The 18,331-nt window shown below is 48.5% G+C and overlaps 1 protein-coding gene across 1 annotated transcript in view; it reads left to right on the forward strand.

Annotated features, from left to right (window-relative positions):
* Positions 1–18,331, forward strand: part of LOC123998325 (collagen alpha-1(VI) chain-like) — a 64,115-nt gene that overhangs the window by 12,915 nt on the left and 32,869 nt on the right. The window contains exons 6-24 of the mRNA XM_046303444.1: positions 627–740; positions 1,493–1,513; positions 1,706–1,726; positions 1,881–1,925; positions 4,464–4,517; positions 4,691–4,735; positions 5,042–5,068; positions 5,227–5,253; positions 5,586–5,630; positions 6,653–6,706; positions 8,697–8,759; positions 8,852–8,914; positions 9,043–9,096; positions 9,281–9,316; positions 13,291–13,416; positions 13,592–13,654; positions 13,759–13,821; positions 13,903–13,953; positions 14,104–14,139. Coding sequence (XP_046159400.1) covers positions 627–740; positions 1,493–1,513; positions 1,706–1,726; positions 1,881–1,925; positions 4,464–4,517; positions 4,691–4,735; positions 5,042–5,068; positions 5,227–5,253; positions 5,586–5,630; positions 6,653–6,706; positions 8,697–8,759; positions 8,852–8,914; positions 9,043–9,096; positions 9,281–9,316; positions 13,291–13,416; positions 13,592–13,654; positions 13,759–13,821; positions 13,903–13,953; positions 14,104–14,139 — 1,008 coding nt within the window. The remainder of the gene's footprint in view (positions 1–626; positions 741–1,492; positions 1,514–1,705; positions 1,727–1,880; positions 1,926–4,463; positions 4,518–4,690; positions 4,736–5,041; positions 5,069–5,226; positions 5,254–5,585; positions 5,631–6,652; positions 6,707–8,696; positions 8,760–8,851; positions 8,915–9,042; positions 9,097–9,280; positions 9,317–13,290; positions 13,417–13,591; positions 13,655–13,758; positions 13,822–13,902; positions 13,954–14,103; positions 14,140–18,331) is intronic.

Raw genomic sequence — 18,331 nt, forward strand, 5'->3', positions numbered from 1 at the left:
CTGTAGTGGTCATGGAAATACAATAACTAATACTGCTCAAACAAACTGGATTGGCTGTAGTCTGACATCCTTGAGTTTTTTAACTCAAGGATCCCACTGTATTTGATATATTATATATTTATATGTAGTCTTTGCATTCTTCTCTTGCGCCTCAAGAATGTGTGGGTATGCCAAAATACAGGCTGTATCACATACGGCCGTGATTGGGAGTCCCTTAGGGCGGCGCACAATTGGCCCTGCGTCGTCCGGGTTTGGCTAAATAAGAATTTGTTCTTAACTGACTTTCCTAGGTAAATAAAAAATAAAAAATAATTAAAACAATTAAAATAGCCTTTTTTACGGTAGTTTTTCTAGTTTGAGGTAGTTTTTCAGTGTTTGTCTGCTCTGTCTCTAAGGCTCGCTCTCACTCTCTCTCTCTCCCCCTCCACCTCTCTCTCTCTCTCTCTCTCTCTCTCTCTCTATCTCTCTCCCCCCCCTCCACCTCTCTCTCTCTCTCTCTCTCTCTCTCTCTCTCCCTCTCTCTCTCTCTCTCTCTCTCTCTCTCTCCCCCTCCACCTCTCTCTCTCTCTCTCTCTCTCTCTCTCTATCTCTCTCTCCCCCCTCCACCTCTCTCTCTCTCTCTGCAGGACAACAGACTTGGTTCCATAGCAACAGATGTACAACACACCCATAACATGTCTGCTACTAGTGATGACCTGCAGGTTGTTAGGAACACCATCAGCTCCATAGTGTCTACCATGGTGAGTACACCATCAGCTCCATTGTGTCTACCATGGTGAGTACACCATCAGCTCCATAGTGTCTACCATGGTGAGTACACCATCAGCTCCATAGTGTCTACCATGGTGAGTACACCATCAGCTCCATAGTGTCTACCATGGTGAGTACACCATCAGCTCCATAGTGTCTACCATGGTGAGTACACCATCAGCTCCATAGTGTCTACCATGGTGAGTACAGCATCAGCTCCATAGTGTCTACCATGGTGAGTACACCATCAGCTCCATAGTGTCTACCATGGTGAGTACACCATCAGCTCCATAGTGTCTACCATGGTGAGTACACCATCAGCTCCATAGTGTCTACCATGGTGAGTACACCATCAGCTCCATAGTGTCTACCATGGTGAGTACACCATCAGCTCCATAGTGTCTACCATGGTGAGTACACCATCAGCTCCATAGTGTCTACCATGGTGAGTACACCATCAGCTCCATAGTGTCTACCATGGTGAGTACACCATCAGCTCCATAGTGTCTACCATGGTGAGTACACCATCAGCTCCATAGTGTCTACCATGGTGAGTACACCATCAGCTCCATAGTGTCTACCATGGTGAGTTACACCATCGTCACATAGTTACCATCATACAAGCGGACATTTTTAAACCAAGGCCCTGTACCTAAATGTAATTTACTGTAGGGCATTTTTTGTTGTTGCCCAAACAGACTATTCTAACCAAATGTCTGTCTCTTCTTTTATGGATCTGTAGTATAAGGATTCTGAATCTGTGGTGAGTTTTTTCTTCAGTCTTTTTGATACAAGCATTTCGCTACAACATCTGCTAAATATGTGTATGTTACCAATACAATTTGATTTGATTTGATAGTTCCCGACCAATACAGTGTGATGATTGTTGTTTGTGATATTATTTATGAACAGTGATTATGACTGGGGTTGATTTCTGTTTATTGTTCTTTTTCAGTGCTGTTCGTTCGAGTGCAAGGTAAGCCTGATCACATTGTCGTCCCTTTTCAATATGATCTCGCAGAAAACTTCATTACAGATTGTTTGTCTTGATTAATCTGATCTCAGTATAGTCTTAATATGGGGTCCAGTGGAGTCAGAAGTCTTTCTCATCAGTGTTCTTTGTTTCACAGGCTCCCCTGGGATCTCAAGGCCCTGCTGGTGCAGGAGGGGGCGCGGTAGGGTGCTCTCTGTTTTCCTTTTAGTTAAAACACCACATTCAGATTTACCAGACGCTCGTATCCAGAGCAGTTTACTGGGGCAATTAGGGTTATTAGAGTGCCTTGCTCAAGGGCACATCGACAGATTCAAACCAGCAACCTTTCAGTTACTGGCCCAACACTCTTAACCGCTAGGCTATCTGTCGCCCACCTTAGCTATTGGTGAAAATGTTGAAAATGCCGATCGCTGCGTTCTTAGATATACTTACCTTACCTTATACTTACCTCAAATTACTGATGGTTTGCTTAGCTCCAACTCTCAGTGACTAAGTAAGGGATAAGTAAGCATAGGGGGGTGGAGAAGGGGGCCTGAGGAACGTTAATCAAACCCTGGTGATTTGGCTCACATACTGCAGTTCATATACAGTAAGGATTCACAATGTAAACACGTGTGTGTGTGTGTGTGTGTGTGTGTGTGTGTGTGTGTGTGTGTGTGTGTGTGTGTGTGTGTGTGTGTGTGTGTGTGTGTGTGTGTGTGTGTGTGTGTGTGTGTGTGTGTGTGTGTGTGTGTGTGTGTGTGTGTGTGTGCATTTGTGCACATTACTATAAATATTCCAGACATTTATAATCACACAGTATTACAAGGTCAATATCAGGACAGTGAAAGAATGAGTGAAACAGAAAGTACTGATACTGGTTTGTAATCAGATTGATTGAAAAAAAGAAAGGATGGAATAGACTGGCTTATCCATAAACATGAGATTCAACCAGTGGAGGTCAAGGGTTTCAAGCCAGTCGTCTACAGTATCATGGGATGTTTTCCGTTACAGAATAAGATCGCATGGCATGTGCTTTTACTATCAGGGCAAAGAGACGTGTTTCCCTCGCTAATGTACATAAGAGAAAAGTATGTGTGTGTGCGTGTGTGTGATGGAGGCGTGATTGACTGTGTATAAGAGTGATGAGAGCGAGAGTAAGACAAATTGAAAGACTGGGGCTTGATTCAGTTGTAACTTGTCTACAGAGGATCCAGAGCTGCCCCTGATGTGGTCTGGATTCAAACCAAAGGTTTTAAGGATGGGAGTGGCTTTGTGCCAATATCCAATGGAATGCTAATGAGATGACAATCTTTGCTTTACCAGGACTGTATTCCATGGGGTGCAGCGTTATGAAACATTGAGATAGAAATATATTACATAGAAAAGCCATGCTTCTATGTCATGTGGAATAGGGAATCATGTCCACTCTATAACAGACATTTCTATGTGTGATCTGAGCGTGCCCCCAGGCCCCTGTTTACCTGATGGGGACTAATGACTCTGGCCTTCTCTGTGTCTGATCTAATCATGGTGTCCAGATGGCCTGCCTAGCCCACTGCTAGTCAACACAGCTCTTGTGTGTTCCAGCCAAGAAATGCATTAAGGAGACGAGGAGGTAGTGGAACTGAAAAAGCTTAGTTTGATTGATTCTATTGTACAGTACCGTGTTCTGTGCACAACTTCTGGCAGTCTGGCAAGTCCAAGACTTTCTTCTCTGTCTCAATGGGAATTTTAGGCCAAAGGGTGTAATGTCACATGCACAAGTACAGTGAAATGCCTTTCTTGCAATCTCAAAACCTAACAATAAGTAAGTAAGTAAGCATACTATATACAGGGTCAGTTCCAATACCATATTTACAATGTGCAGGAACATTGGAGTGTTGGAGGTAGATATATATATATATATATATATATATATATATATATATATATATATATATATAAGGTGACTAGGCAACAGGATATAAGATAAACAGAGTAACAGCAGCTTGTATGTGAGTTGCTGTGCTTGTGTGTAGAGTCAATATGAATGTGCATATTGTGTGTGTGTGTGTGTGTGTGTGTGTGTGTGTGTGTGTGTGTGTGTGTGTGTGTGTGTGTGTGTGTGTGTGTGTGTGTGTGTGTGTGTGTGTGTGTGTGTGTGTGTGTGTGTGTGTGTGGGCCCTGTGTGTGTGTGTGTGTGTGTGTGTGTAGGGCCCTGTGCGTGTGAACAGAGACTGTGTGTGTGTGTGTGTGTGTAGGGCCCTGTGCGTGTGAACAGAGACTGTGTGTGTGTGTAGGGCCCTGTGCGTGTGAACAGAGACTGTGTGTGTGTGTAGGGCCCTGTGCGTGTGAACAGAGACTGTGTGTGTGTGTAGGGCCCTGTGCGTGTGAACAGAGACTGTGTGTGTGTGTAGGGCCCTGTGCGTGTGAACAGAGACAGTGTGTGTGTGTGTGTGTGTGTGTGTGTAGGGCCCTGTGCGTGTGAACAGAGACTGTGTGTGTGTGTGTGTGTGTGTAGGGCCCTGTGTGTGTGAACAAATAAAAATAAAAGGTCAATAAAGATACAAGGTTAACTCAGATACTCCATGTAGCTATTTTGTTAGCTATTTATCAGTCGTATTGCTTGGGGATAGAAGCTTCCTGTAGCTTAACACAGTTTATACAAACGGCTTCACTCAGACTCTGCTTCAGAATGACTAACACTGGAAGAGGTTGACTGATGACAATGAGAAATAGATATGATTCTTTTTTTCAGGGAACTCCAGGACGTCAGGGGGTTGCCGGGAGACCGGGAAGTTTGGGAGCAAAGGTAGTATATGACCCATTACAGAACATGAGCTTGTCTGTCTGCTGACAGTAGACTGTGGATACATTATGCTTTGTAGCCTGTTTGATGCTACAGTTTATGGCTACAGGCAATGTGGATCATATGTGGATCACATGTGGATCACATGTGGATCATACTGTATCTTTGTCACCTAGGGGACTGCAGGTGACCAGGGGCCCCAAGGACACAGAGGAGAGAAGGTCAGAGTGATTATTTATCTAAAATAAAAATATGTACCACTTTGAATGTTTTAGATTATTCATAACACATGCTGGTTAGCTATAATGTAACATTGCCTGGTAGAATTTAGAGTTATGGCGTAAATGCAATATTTAGAGACATGTCTGGCTGTATGAGGTTAGCTAATGCAATGTTCCACTAGCATTCACTTAACTGTATTGAAATATGCCATATGTTCCCAGTGTTTCCAACACCAGGAATTTGAACTGTCCGTATTAAGTGCTTAGAAGCTAAACCCTGATGTTCGTCACTGTCTTTCTCTACAGGGTGACCGTGGTCCTACTGGTGACAGAGTAAGCTCTCATCGATTTTGTGGAGAGTAATAGTGATTATAATAGTGTTTATAAACCTTGTAGTACATACATATATAATGTAAATAAAGAATACATCACATCATCCAACAGCCATAGGTTCTGCTGTCAAAATGTTCAAATGTTATTTTGCCCTACAGGGTCCAAGAGGACCATCTGGACAAAAGGTATGTTGTTGATCTCATGCATCATTCATTCATTCATTCATGTGTCCATCCATCCATTCAGTCATGTGTCCATCCATCCATTCAGTCATGTGTCCATCCATCCATTCAGTCATGTGTCCATCCATCCATTCAGTCATGTGTCCATCCATCCATTCAGTCATGTGTCCATCCATCCATTCAGTCATGTGTCCATCCATCCATTCAGTCATGTGTCCATCCATCCATTCAGTCATGTGTCCATCCATCCATTCAGTCATGCACATTGTCACCTACTCACCAGTTCAACCAGTTGCAGTGGTGGGAATGAAGTCATGTGCCCCATGTGTTTCTAGGGTGAGAAAGGAGCGGATGGAGTGGACGGGAAGGATGGCCTTGTGGTTTGTTTGTTTTCTACCTCTTACTCAACACACAGCCCCCGCATTATTAAATGTTTAACAAGAGTATCACTCTGTAAACTTACAAACAGAAAAACAAGGCGTAAAGTGTGAGTGACCAATTAAACAGGGATGCAGGCTTCGCCCTCACAGGTCTCCCTTTATATACACCCATATTCCAGAATTATTAGAGGGGTTGAGAGGAAAACAAGATGAGAATGAAATACAGACGAAGGATGGCTCAGTATTATAATGTAACACCTGTACCTTCTTCCATAGGCTCTGGACCTATTATACAGTATAGATGAATACTTTTGTCCATCCCCGTGAGGCACTACATGGAGTATAACAGGGTGCCAAAAAAATGATCTTAAAACCAATCCAGGTGCTGTATGGTGGATATGAGCCAGATGAATCATATAGGTGTTTTCTAGACTAAATGTTCAGCACTAAAGCCTCATGGTCACATCCCTTTAAACCCCCCTGGGAGATTTGACAGGAAGTTCCTTAACCATGAAAAGGATCAAGAAAAACTATTTTACTTCATAAATCAAATTGCACTAATGGAAAAATGTCATATTCATCTATGTAAATTCACTAATAAAATTATGTTATCACTAATAATCATATGTTATCATTGTCTGTTTCTATACTTTTTGTCTGTAAACTGTTTTCTGAAAAAAAAAATATATATATTTAAAATATATATATAAATAAATAAATAAAAGTCAAAAAATTCAAAAATATTTTCCAAAACATTATTAAAATTGAAGATTTAGCTTAAAGACAGTACACACCCCCACCTCCACCTCCACCTCCACCCCGGGTCCTGAATCCCTTGACATGTTTCTCAGACCAGAGAAGATGTTTTTCAGAGCAGATAACTGTGTAGTAGGCCCAGATTACAAAGTACATTAGAGAGTTCTGTTTCTCTGGAAACTTTCAGTGAGGTCACTCGTGTTCGTATTATTCCTTGAAATGTGCAGTAAACTCCCACGTCGCCCTCTCTCTTTCCCTCTCTGTAGGGGGACTCTGGGGTCATGGGCCTGCCTGGTTGTAGAGGAGACGAGGGGGCAGAGGTAAGTCTATAGGAGTCATGCAAGGTCATGTAGCCAGAGTCAAAGTCATCACATTCTGCTTGTCTTGTTTCCTGCTGCTTTTCCTTTTGTTCACAGTCTGTTTCCAGACTGATCCCCACCGGCCCTCCTTAGTCCCACTTCCACACTCCCCCTTATAATACCATCTACTCCGTCCCATGTGGACGTACCCACACACACGCACCACACTCACCACACGAACCCACACACGCACCACACTCACCACACGAACCCACACACACACACCACACTCACCACACGAACCCACACCACACTCACCACACGAACCCACACACACACACCACACTCACCACACGAACCCACACACACACCACACTCACCACACGAACCCACACCACACTCACCACACGAACCCACACCACACTCACCACACGAACCCACACACACACACCACACTCACCACACGAACCCACACCACACACCACACTCACCACACGAACCCACACACACACACCACACACTCACCACAACCCAACACCACACACACTCACCACACGAACCCACACACGCACCACACGAACCCACACACGCACCACACTCACCACACGAACACACACACCACACTCACCACACGAACCCACACACACACCACACTCACCCCACACACACACCACACTCACCACACAAACCCACACACTCACCACACGAACCCACACACGCACCACACTCACCACACACACACCACACTCACCACACACACACCACACTCACCACACGAACCCACACACGCACCACACTCACCACACACACACCACACTCACCACACAAACCCACACACACACCACACTCACCACACAAACCCACACACACACCACACGCACCCACACACACACTACACACATACACACCACACGAACCAACACACGCACCACACGCACCCACACACACACTACACGCAACACACACACACGCACCACACTCACCACACGAACCCACACACGCACCACACTCACCCACACACACACTACACGCACCACACAAATCCACACACGCACCACACGTACCCACACACACACACACCACACTCACCACACGAATCCACACATACACGCACCACACTCACCCACACTCACCACACAAACCCACACACGCACCACACTCACACACACACCACACTCACCACACAAACCCACACACACACCACACACACCCACACACACACTACACACACCACACACACACGCACCACATTCACCACACAAACCCACACACACACACCACACGAACCCACACACGCACCACACGTACCCACACACACACTACACGCAACACACACACACGCACCACACTCACCACACAACCCACACACGCACCACACTCACCCACACACACACTACACGCACCACACTCACCCACACACACACTACACGCACCACACGAATCCACACACACACCACACGCACCCACACACACACACCACACTCACCACACGAATCCACACACACACGCACCACACTCACCCACACACACCACACTCACCACACAAACCCACACACGCACCACACTCAACCACACACCACACTCACCACACAAACCCACATACACACACACTCACACTCACCCACTCACCATCTCACTCACACACTCACCACATGAACCCCCACACACACTACACGCACCACACACACCCACACACACCACAGCTTACTGTATTCTCCTAGACTAGTTACAGTGAAACTCTGGGAGCGTTACGCCAAGCGGTCATCATTTCCCAGAATTTTCCCCCCAGAGCCAAGAATCACTTGGCAGCCAATAGCGCTCTAGGAGCCAGAGCTAATCAGTAGACTGACATGTACTGCAAACACAATACTATACATTATTCCCATAACTCTGTCCTCAGCAGACTTCATAGTCTCTAGATAAATAGTAAATGAATGCTGTTAGTTATATCTGAAGTATTCATGTTAAGTTCAGACTGGTTGATGTTGGTAATGACTGTTTCCTCTGATAGGGGGAGCCAGGTCCTCTGGGGCAGAAAGGAGATGAAGGATCTTATGGATTACCTGGACAAAAGGTAACTCTGTCATACCCAGCACCTTAATTGTCTGTTCTGCATTATTTAATGTGTGAGTGACTTCAATTTCTATTTGACCTTCCTGTCCACAGGGAGAGATGGGAACACCTGGGGAGCCAGGGGTTCCTGGAGTGTCTGGAGCCAACGGAGCCAAGGTAATCAATCAATCTATTGATTTATCAACTAATCAAATCAATCAATAATTTGATCATTCAATCATCCATCCATCTATCACACAGGATAGCTTTTCTGTGTGGCTGTATTGTTTCATCTGTGTCTGTAGGGGGAGCCTGGACCAATCGGAGGACCTGGAAATAAGGGTGACCAAGGAGACCAAGTAAAAACACCACCACCTCAATAACTCTTATCGTCAATAAGTTGCAGATTCTGATAACTGCCAGTTGTGATAAACGCACAAATGTATAGGTGTATTTTTTATAGTTGAATGGAAAAATTATGCCATAACCAATAACGATTGGACGATGACCTCAGGCACCTGTCCACCTTTCTGTGTTTTACAGGGGGACTTTGGACCGTCTGGAGCGCCAGGCACAGAGGTTTGGAACTCAGCTAGTTCTAGAATCAATACATCACCCGGACCAGGACGAACACTGTCCACATAATCTGACACAGGAAGACACATATCTTACTAGATCACTGAACATCAGGGTACCCCAACTGATGGCGCATGGGCCGAATTTGGCCCGGGGGCGGCAGGGTAGCCTAGTGGTTAGAGTGTAGGGGTGGCAGGGAAGCCTAGTGGTAAGAGTGTAGGGGCGGCAGGGAAGCCTAGTGGTAAGAGTGTAGGGGCGGCAGGTAGCCTAGTGGTAAGAGTGTAGGGACGGCAGGTAGCCTAGTGGTAAGAGTGTAGGGGCGGCAGGTAGCCTAGTGGTAAGAGTGTAGGGGTGGCAGGTAGCCTAGTGGTAAGAGTGTAGGGGCGGCAGGTAGCCTAGTGGTAAGAGTGTAGGGGTGGCAGGGTAGCCTAGTGGTAAGAGTGTAGGGGTGGCAGGTAGCCTAGTGGTAAGAGTGTAGGGGCGGCAGGTAGCCTAGTGGTAAGAGTGTAGGGGTGGCAGGTAGCCTAGTGGTAAGAGTGTAGGGGCGGCAGGTAGCCTAGTGGTAAGAGTGTAGGGGGTGGCAGGTAGCCTAGTGGTAAGAGTGTGGGGGTGGCAGGTAGCCTAGTGGTAAGAGTGTAGGGGTGGCAGGGTAGCCTAGTGGTAAGAGTGTAGGGGCAGGTAGCCTAGTGGTAAGAGTGTAGGGGCGGCCCTAGTGGTAAGAGTGGGGGTGGCAGGGAGCCTAGTGGTAGGTGTAGTGGCAGGGTAGCCTAGTGGTAAGAGTGTAGGGGTGGCAGGGTAGCCTAGTGGTAAGAGTGTAGGGGCGGCAGGTAGCCTAGTGGTAAGAGTGTAGGGGCGGCAGGTAGCCTAGTGGTAAGAGTGTAGGGGCGGCAGGTAGCCTAGTGGTAAGAGTGTAGGGACAGGCCTAGTGGTAGCCTAGTGGGTAAGAGTGTAGGGGCGGCAGGTAGCCTAGTGGTAAGAGTGTAGGGGTGGCAGGTAGCCTAGTGGTAAGAGTGTAGGGGCGGCAGGTAGCCTAGTGGTAAGAGTGTAGGGGTGGCAGGTAGCCTAGTGGTAAGAGTGTAGGGGCGGCAGGTAGCCTAGTGGTAAGAGTGTAGGGGCGGCAGGTAGCCTAGTGGTAAGAGTGTAGGGGTGGCAGGGTAGCCTAGTGGTTAGAGTGTAGGGGTGGCAGGGAAGCCTAGTGGTAAGAGTGTAGGGGCGGCAGGTAGCCTAGTGGTAAGAGTGTAGGGGCGGCAGGTAGTGGTAAGAGTGTAGGGGTGGCAGGTAGCCTAGTGGTAAGCCTAGTGGTTAGAGTGTAGGGGTGGCAGGGTAGCCTAGTGGTAAGAGTGTAGGGGTGGCAGGGAAGCCTAGTGGTAAGAGTGTAGGGGTGGCAGGGAAGCCTAGTGGTAAGAGTGTAGGGGCGGCAGGTAGCCTAGTGGTAAGAGTGTAGGGGCGGCAGGTAGCCTAGTGGTAAGAGTGTAGGGGTGGCAGGGTAGCCTAGTGGTAAGAGTGTAGGGGTGGCAGGGAAGCCTAGTGGTAAGAGTGTAGGGGTGGCAGGGAAGCCTAGTGGTAAGAGTGTAGGGGCGGCAGGTAGCCTAGTGGTAAGAGTGTAGGGGCGGCAGGTAGCCTAGTGGTAAGAGTGTAGGGGTGGCAGGGTAGCCTAGTGGTAAGAGTGTAGGGGTGGCAGGTAGCCTAGTGGTAAGAGTGTAGGGGTGGCAGGGAAGCCTAGTGGTAAGAGTGTAGGGGCGGCAGGTAGCCTAGTGGTAAGAGTGTAGGGGCGGCAGGGAAGCCTAGTGGTAAGAGTGTAGGGGCGGCAGGGAAGCCTAGTGGTAAGAGTGTAGGGGCGGCAGGGAAGCCTAGTGGTAAGAGTGTAGGGGTGGCAGGGTAGCCTAGTGGTAAGAGTGTAGGGGCGGCAGGGAAGCCTAGTGGTAAGAGTGTAGGGGCGGCAGGTAGCCTAGTGGTAAGAGTGTAGGGGCGGCAGGGAAGCCTAGTGGTAAGAGTGTAGGGGCGGCAGGTAGCCTAGTGGTAAGAGTGTAGGGGCGGCAGGGTAGCCTAGTGGTAAGAGTGTAGGGGCGGCAGGTAGCCTAGTGGTAAGAGTGTAGGGGTGGCAGGGTAGCCTAGTGGTAAGAGTGTAGGGGCGGCAGGGAAGCCTAGTGGTAAGAGTGTAGGGGCGGCAGGGAAGCCTAGTGGTAAGAGTGTAGGGGCGGCAGGGAAGCCTAGTGGTAAGAGTGTAGGGGCGGCAGGGAAGCCTAGTGGTAAGAGTGTAGGGGCGGCAGGGAAGCCTAGTGGTAAGAGTGTAGGGGCGGCAGGGAAGCCTAGTGGTAAGAGTGTAGGGGCGGCAGGAAGCCTAGTGGTAAGAGTGTAGGGGCGGCAGGGAAGCCTAGTGGTAAGAGTGTAGGGGCGGCAGGGAAGCCTAGTGGTAAGAGTGTAGGGGTGGCAGGGTAGGTGGTAAGAGTGTAGGGCGGCAGGTAGCCTAGTGGTAAGAGTGTAGGGGCGGCAGGTAGCCTAGTGGTAAGAGTGTAGGGGCGGCAGGAAGCCTAGTGGTAAGAGTGTAGGGGCGGCAGGTAGCCTAGTGGTAAGAGTGTAGGGGCGGCAGGTAGCCTAGTGGTAAGAGTGTAGGGGCGGCAGGGAAGCCTAGTGGTAAGAGTGTAGGGGCGGCAGGTAGCCTAGTGGTAAGAGTGTAGGGGCGGCAGGTAGCCTAGTGGTTAGAGTGTAGGGGCGGCAGGGAAGCCTAGTGGTAAGAGTGTAGGGGCGGCAGGTAGCCTAGTGGTAAGAGTGTAGGGGTGGCAGGGAAGCCTAGTGGTAAGAGTGTAGGGGCGGCAGGGTAGCCTAGTGGTAAGAGTGTAGGGGCGGCAGGTAGCCTAGTGGTAAGAGTGTAGGGGCGGCAGGTAGCCTAGTGGTAAGAGTGTAGGGGCGGCAGGTAGCCTAGTGGTAAGAGTGTAGGGGTGGCAGGTAGCCTAGTGGTAAGAGTGTAGGGGTGGCAGGTAGCCTAGTGGTAAGAGTGTAGGGGTGGCAGGGTAGCCTAGTGGTAAGAGCATTGGATTAGTAACCGAAAGGTTGCAAGTTCAAACCCCCGAGCTGACAAGGTGTTGTTCTGTCGTTCTGCCCCTGAACAGGCAGTTAACCCACTGTTCCTAGGCCGTCATTGAAAATAAGAATTTGTTCTTAACTGACTTGCCTAGTTAAATTAAGGTAAAATAAAAATAAAAATATTTCACCCCCCAAGTTTTCAAAAAAATAAGTGACATCTTATTATTGTTGGACAACAGGAAATCAGCTCCAAGGGAATTTAAGAAATCTGTTCCCAAGTATTCACACGCATAATAGAGAGAAACGTGATTGAATACAAATGTAAGCAGGGCTTCTTGAGGTCAATTTGCTTTCTATTTGTAACTATGCTCCGGTCCACCCGACAATCTGCTCAAGAAATCTAGTTGATGATCCCTGCTCTACATTGACTAAATGGCTGAATTAAATAGTTGTATCACTGTGAAAGAAAACACATTAGTATATAATGAATCAAAAAAGTTGGTTTAGCTTTTGTAAACCCTTTATTTGATGTTTACATTATGGTAAAATGGCCTTGTTGACTGATGGGAAGTTGCTGTTTAGCTGAACAATGCTGTTCACATCCAAGCTGGTGACCTCTCTCTCTCTGTAATGGATGTGTGCTGAGAGTCAGGAAGCAAGTTCAGGGAGTTTGTGTTTTAATAAATAAATACAACTAAATACAAAACAAGACCCACAAACAGCACACAGATATGAAACAGAAACAATGATGCCCGGGGAAGGAACCAAAGGGAGTGACATATATAGGGCAGGTAATAAAGGAAGTGATGGAGTCCAGATGAGTCTGACGATGCGCAGGTGCGCGTAATGGTGACAGGTGTGCGCCTTAACGAGCAGCCTGGTGACCTAGAGGCCGGAGAGGGAGCACACATGACACTCTCTCTCCCTCTCTCTTCCTATTTGTCTCTCTTAAGGGTGTAGGGGGAGAGAGGGGACTGAGAGGTGCTCCAGGAATAAGAGGTGGTCAAGGGGAGACGGGTGACACAGGCTCTGCTGGAGCACAGGGTCATGAAGGTCAGGCTGGAGACGTGGGTTCACAGGTGAGTGTCCCTCTGTCCTCTATCACTCTGTGATCACTTGTTCTTTCTTATATGGTTCCACCAACACCTTCTTGGGGAACAGGCTAGCTCTCTCATGGGCTATTCCTAAATATAGGTTGATGTTTTACCTCCAGTCATTGTCGCAACCCCTCTCTTCATTTCTTCCCCCTGAAAGGGTCTGAGTGGAGTGTCTGGGCTCAAAGGGTACAGAGGAGAGCCAGGACCTTACGGGCCTGCGGTACGATGACCAGTCATTTAATGATTTCGATGATGACACAGCTGTACCACGTGGTAACACATGCAAACTACAATGCATGTTTTGACCAGGGTCTCTCCCCCCAGGGTGTTAAGGGCCCCAGGGGGCCTCCAGGAGCACCAGGAGATGCAGGGCCCATTGGGAAAAGGGTGAGTGTATTGAAGAGCTTATCTGATTTATCATGAGGCTAATATTCTGAATACACAATATTATCTTGATTCTCTCTTCAGGGTGATGCTGGAACACAGGGAGAAGGCCAACCTGGATATCCAGGGTTCCAGGTCTGTATTTATTCAGCAGTGAATTTCTGAGCAATAAGTAGGCATTCATGTTTTGATTCTTAGTTACAAGTATGATTTATCAACATTGTCTAGACAAATGTCCATGGACCTCATTTGCCTATTTCAGATTTTTCTTTCATCTTCTTACAGGGATACCCTGGTCTGAGAGGACCCGCAGGTTTAAAGGTCTGTCTGTCTGTCTGTCTGTCTGTCTGTCTGTCTGTCTGTCTGTCTGTCTGTCTGTCTGTCTGTCTGTCTGTCTGTCTGTCTGTCTGTCTGTCTGTCTGTCTGTCTGTCTGTCTGTCTGTCTGTCTGTCTGTCTGGATACCCTGGTCTGAGAGGACTTGCAGGTTTAAAGGTATGTCTGTCTGTCTGGATACCCTGGTCTGAGAGGACCTGCAGGTTTAAAGGTCTGTCTGTCTGTCTGCCTGCCTGCCTGCCTGCCTGCCTGCCTGCCTGCCTGCCTGTCTGTCTGTCTGTCTTGGTATCCTGGTCTGAGAGGACCTGCAGGTTTAAACGTCTGTCTGTCTGTCTCTGTCTGTCTGTCTGGTCTGAGAGGACCTATACCTGGTCAGGTCTGAGAGGACCTGCAGGTTTAATCTGTCTGTCTGTCTGTCTGTCTGTCTGTCTGTCTGTCTGTCTGTCTGTCTGTCTGTCTGTCTGTCTGTCTGTCTGTCTGTCTGTCTGTCTGTCTGTCTGGATCTGACCCTGGTCTGTCTGGGCCTGCAAGTTTAAACCTGCAGGTTTGTCTGTCTGTCTGTCTGTCTGTCTGTCTGTCTGTCTGTCTGTCTGTCTGTCTGTCTGTCTGATATCCTGGTCTGAGAGGACCTGCAGGTTTAAAGTCTGTCTGTCTGGATCCCTGGTCTGTCTGGATACCCTGAGGACCTGCAGGTTTAAAGGTCTGTCTGTCTGTCTGGATACCCTGGTCTGAGAGGACCTGCAGGTTTAAAGGTCTGTCTGTCTGTCTGTCTGTCTGTCTGTCTGTCTGTCTGTCTGTCTGTCTGTCTGTCTGTCTGTCTGTCTGTCTGTCTGTCTGTCTGTCTGTCTGTCTGTCTGGATACCCTGGTCTGAGAGGACCTGCAGGTTTAAAGTCTGTCTGTCTGTCTGTCTGTCTGTCTGTCTGTCTGTCTGTCTGGATACCCTGGTCTGAGAGGACCTGCAGGTTTAAAGGTCTGTCTGGATACCCTGGTCTGAGAGGACCTGCAGGTTTAAAGGTCTGTCTGTCTGTCTGTCTGTCTGTCTGTCTGTCTGTCTGTCTGTCTGTCTGTCTGGATACCCTGGTCTGAGAGGACCTGCAGGTTTAAAGGTCTGTCTGTCTGTCTGTCCTGTCTGGTCTGAGAGGACCTGCAGGTTTAAAGGTCTGTCTGTCTGTCTGGATACCCTGGTCTGAGAGGACCTGCAGGTTTAAAGGTCTGTCTGTCTGTCTGTCTGTCTGGATACCCTGGTCTGAGAGGACCTGCAGGTTTAAAGGTCTGTCTGTCTGTCTGTCTGTCTGTCTGTCTGTCTGTCTGTCTGTCTGTCTGTCTGTCTGTCTGTCTGTCTGTCTGTCTGTCTGTCTGTGCTGTCTGTCTGTCTGTCTGTCTGTCTGTCTGTCCTGTCTTTAAAGTCTGTCTGTCTGTCTGTCTGTCTGTCTGTCTGTCTGTCTGTCTGTCTGTCTGTCTGTCTGTCTGTCTGTCTGTCTGTCTGTCTGTCTGTCTGTCTGTCTGTCTGTCTGGATCTGTGCAGGTTTAAAGGTCTGTCTGTCTGTCTGGATACCCTGGTCTGAGAGGACCTGCAGGTTTAAAGTCTGTCTGTCTGTCTGTCTGTCTGTCTGGATACCCTGGTCTGAGAGGACCTGCAGGTTTAAAGGTCTGTCTGTCTGTCTGGATACCCTGGTCTGAGAGGACCTGCAGGTTTAAAGGTCTGTCTGTCTGTCTGTCTGTCTGTCTGTCTGTCTGTCTGTCTGTCTGTCTGTCTACCCTGGTCTGAGAGGACCTGCAGGTTTAAAGGTCTGTCTGTCTGTCTGGATACCCTGGTCTGAGAGGACCTGCAGGTTTAAAGGTCTGTCTGTCTGTCTGGATACCCTGGTCTGAGAGGACCTGCAGGTTTAAAGGTCTGTCTGTCTGTCTGTCTGTCTGTCTGTCTCTGTCTGTCTGTCTGTCTGTCTGTCTGTCTGGATACCCTGGTCTGAGAGGACCTGCAGGTTTAAAGGTCTGTCTGTCTGTCTGTCTGTCTGTACCCTGGTCTGAGAGGACCTGCAGGTTTAAAGGTCTGTCTGTCTGGTCTGATGCAGGTTTAAAGGTCTGTCTGTCTGTCTGGTCTGAGAGGACCTGCAGGTTTAAAGGTCTGTCTGTCTGTCTGTCTGTCTGTCTGTCTGTCTGTCTGTCTGTCTGTCTGTCTGTCTGTACCCTGGTCTGAGAGGACCTGCAGGTTTAAAGGTCTGTCTGTCTGTCTGTCTGTCTGTCTGTCTGTCAGGTTTAAAGGTCTGTCTGTCTGTCTGTCTGTCTGTCTGTCTGTCTGTCTCTCTGTCTCTCTGGATACCCTGGTCTGAGAGGACCTGCAGGTTTAAAGGTCTGTCTGTCTGTCTGGATACCCTGGTCTGAGAGGACCTGCAGGTTTAAAGGTATGTCTGTCTGTCTGGATACCCTGGTCTGAGAGGACCTGTCAGGTTTGTCTGTCTGTCTGTCTGTCTGGATACCCTGATCTGAGAGGACCTGCAGGTTTGTCTGTCTGTCTGTCTGTCTGTCTGTCTGTCTGTCTGTCTGTCTGTCTGTCTGTCTGTCTGTCTGTCTGTCTGTCTGTCTGTCTGTCTGTCTGTCTGTCTGTCTGTTCTCTCTCTCTATCTGTATACCCAGGTCAGAGAGGACCTGCAGGTTTAAGGTCTGTCTGTCTGTCTGTCTGTCTGTCTGTCTGTCTGTCTGTCTGTCTGTCTGAGGACCTGCTGTCCTGCAGGTTTAAAGGTTTGTCTGTCTGTCTGTCTGTCTGTCTGTCTGGATACCCTGGTCTGAGAGGACCTGCAGGTTTAAAGGTCTGTCTGTCTGTCTGGATACCCTGGTCTGAGAGGACCTGCAGGTTTAAAGGTCTGTCTGTCTGTCTGTCTGTCTGTCTGTCTGTCTGTCTGTCTGTCTGTCTGTCTGTCTGTCTGTCTGTCTGTCTGTCTGTCTGTCTGTCTGTCTGTCTGTCTGTCTGTCTGTCCAGGTCTGAGAGGACCTGCAGGTTTAATGGTCTGTCTGTCTGTCTGTCTGATACCCTGGTCTGAGAGGACCTGCAGGTTTAAAGGTCTGTCTGTCTGTCTGGATACCCTGGTCTGAGAGGACCTGCAGGTTTAAAGTCTGTCTGTCTGTCTGTCTGTCTGTCTGTCTGTCTGTCTGTCTGTCTGTCTGTCTGTCTGTCCCTGGTGTCTTTAAAGTCTGTCTGTCTGTCTGTCTGTCTGTCTGGTCTGAGGTCTGAGGGACCTGCAGGTTTAAAGGTCTGTCTGTCTGTCTGGATACCCTGGTCTGTCTGACCTGCTGGTTTAAAGGTCTGTCTGTCTGTCTGTCTGTCTGTCTGTCTGTCTGTCTGGATACCCTGGTCTGAGAGGACCTGCAGGTTTAAAGGTCTGTCTGTCTGTCTGGATACCCTGGTCTGAGAGGACCTGTTTAAAGGTCTGTCTGTCTGTCTGTCTGTCTGTCTGTCTGTCTGTCTGTCTGTCTGTCTGTCTGTCTCTGTCTGGTCTGAGAGGACCTGCAGGTTTAAAGGTCTGTCTGTCTGTCTGGATACCCTGTCTGTCTGGATACCCTGGTCTGAGGGACCTGCAGGTTTAAAAAGGTCTGTCTGTCTGTCTGGATACCCTGGTCTGAGAGGACCTGCAGGTTTAAAGGTCTGTCTGTCTGTCTGTCTGTCTGGATACCCTGGTCTGAGAGGACCTGCAGGTTTAATTGGTCTGTCTGTCTGTCTGTCTGTCTGTCTGTCTGTCTGTCTGTCTGTCTGTCTGTCTGTCTGTCTGTCTGTCTGTCTGTCTGTCTGTCTGTCTGTCTGGATACCCTGGTCTGAGAGGACCTGCAGGTTTAAAGGTCTGTCTGTCTGTCTGGATACCCTGGTCTGAGAGGACCTGCAGGTTTAAAGGTCTGTCTGTCTGTCTGGATACCCTGGTCTGAGAGGACCTGCAGGTTTAAAGTCTGTCTGTCTGTCTGTCTGTCTGTCTGTCTGTCTGTCTGTCTGTCTGTCTGTCTGTCTGTCTGTCTGTCTGGATACCCTGGTCTGAGAGGACCTGCAGGTTTAAAGGTCTGTCTGTCTGTCTGGATACCCTGGTCTGAGAGGACCTGCAGGTTTAAAGGTCTGTCTGTCTGTCTGGATACCCTGGTCTGAGAGGACCTGCAGGTTTAAATCTGTCTGTCTGTCTGTCTGTCTGTCTGTCTGT

The sequence above is a fragment of the Oncorhynchus gorbuscha genome, linkage group LG15 (assembly GCF_021184085.1).
Source record: "Oncorhynchus gorbuscha isolate QuinsamMale2020 ecotype Even-year linkage group LG15, OgorEven_v1.0, whole genome shotgun sequence".
Classification (NCBI taxonomy): domain Eukaryota; kingdom Metazoa; phylum Chordata; class Actinopteri; order Salmoniformes; family Salmonidae; genus Oncorhynchus; species Oncorhynchus gorbuscha.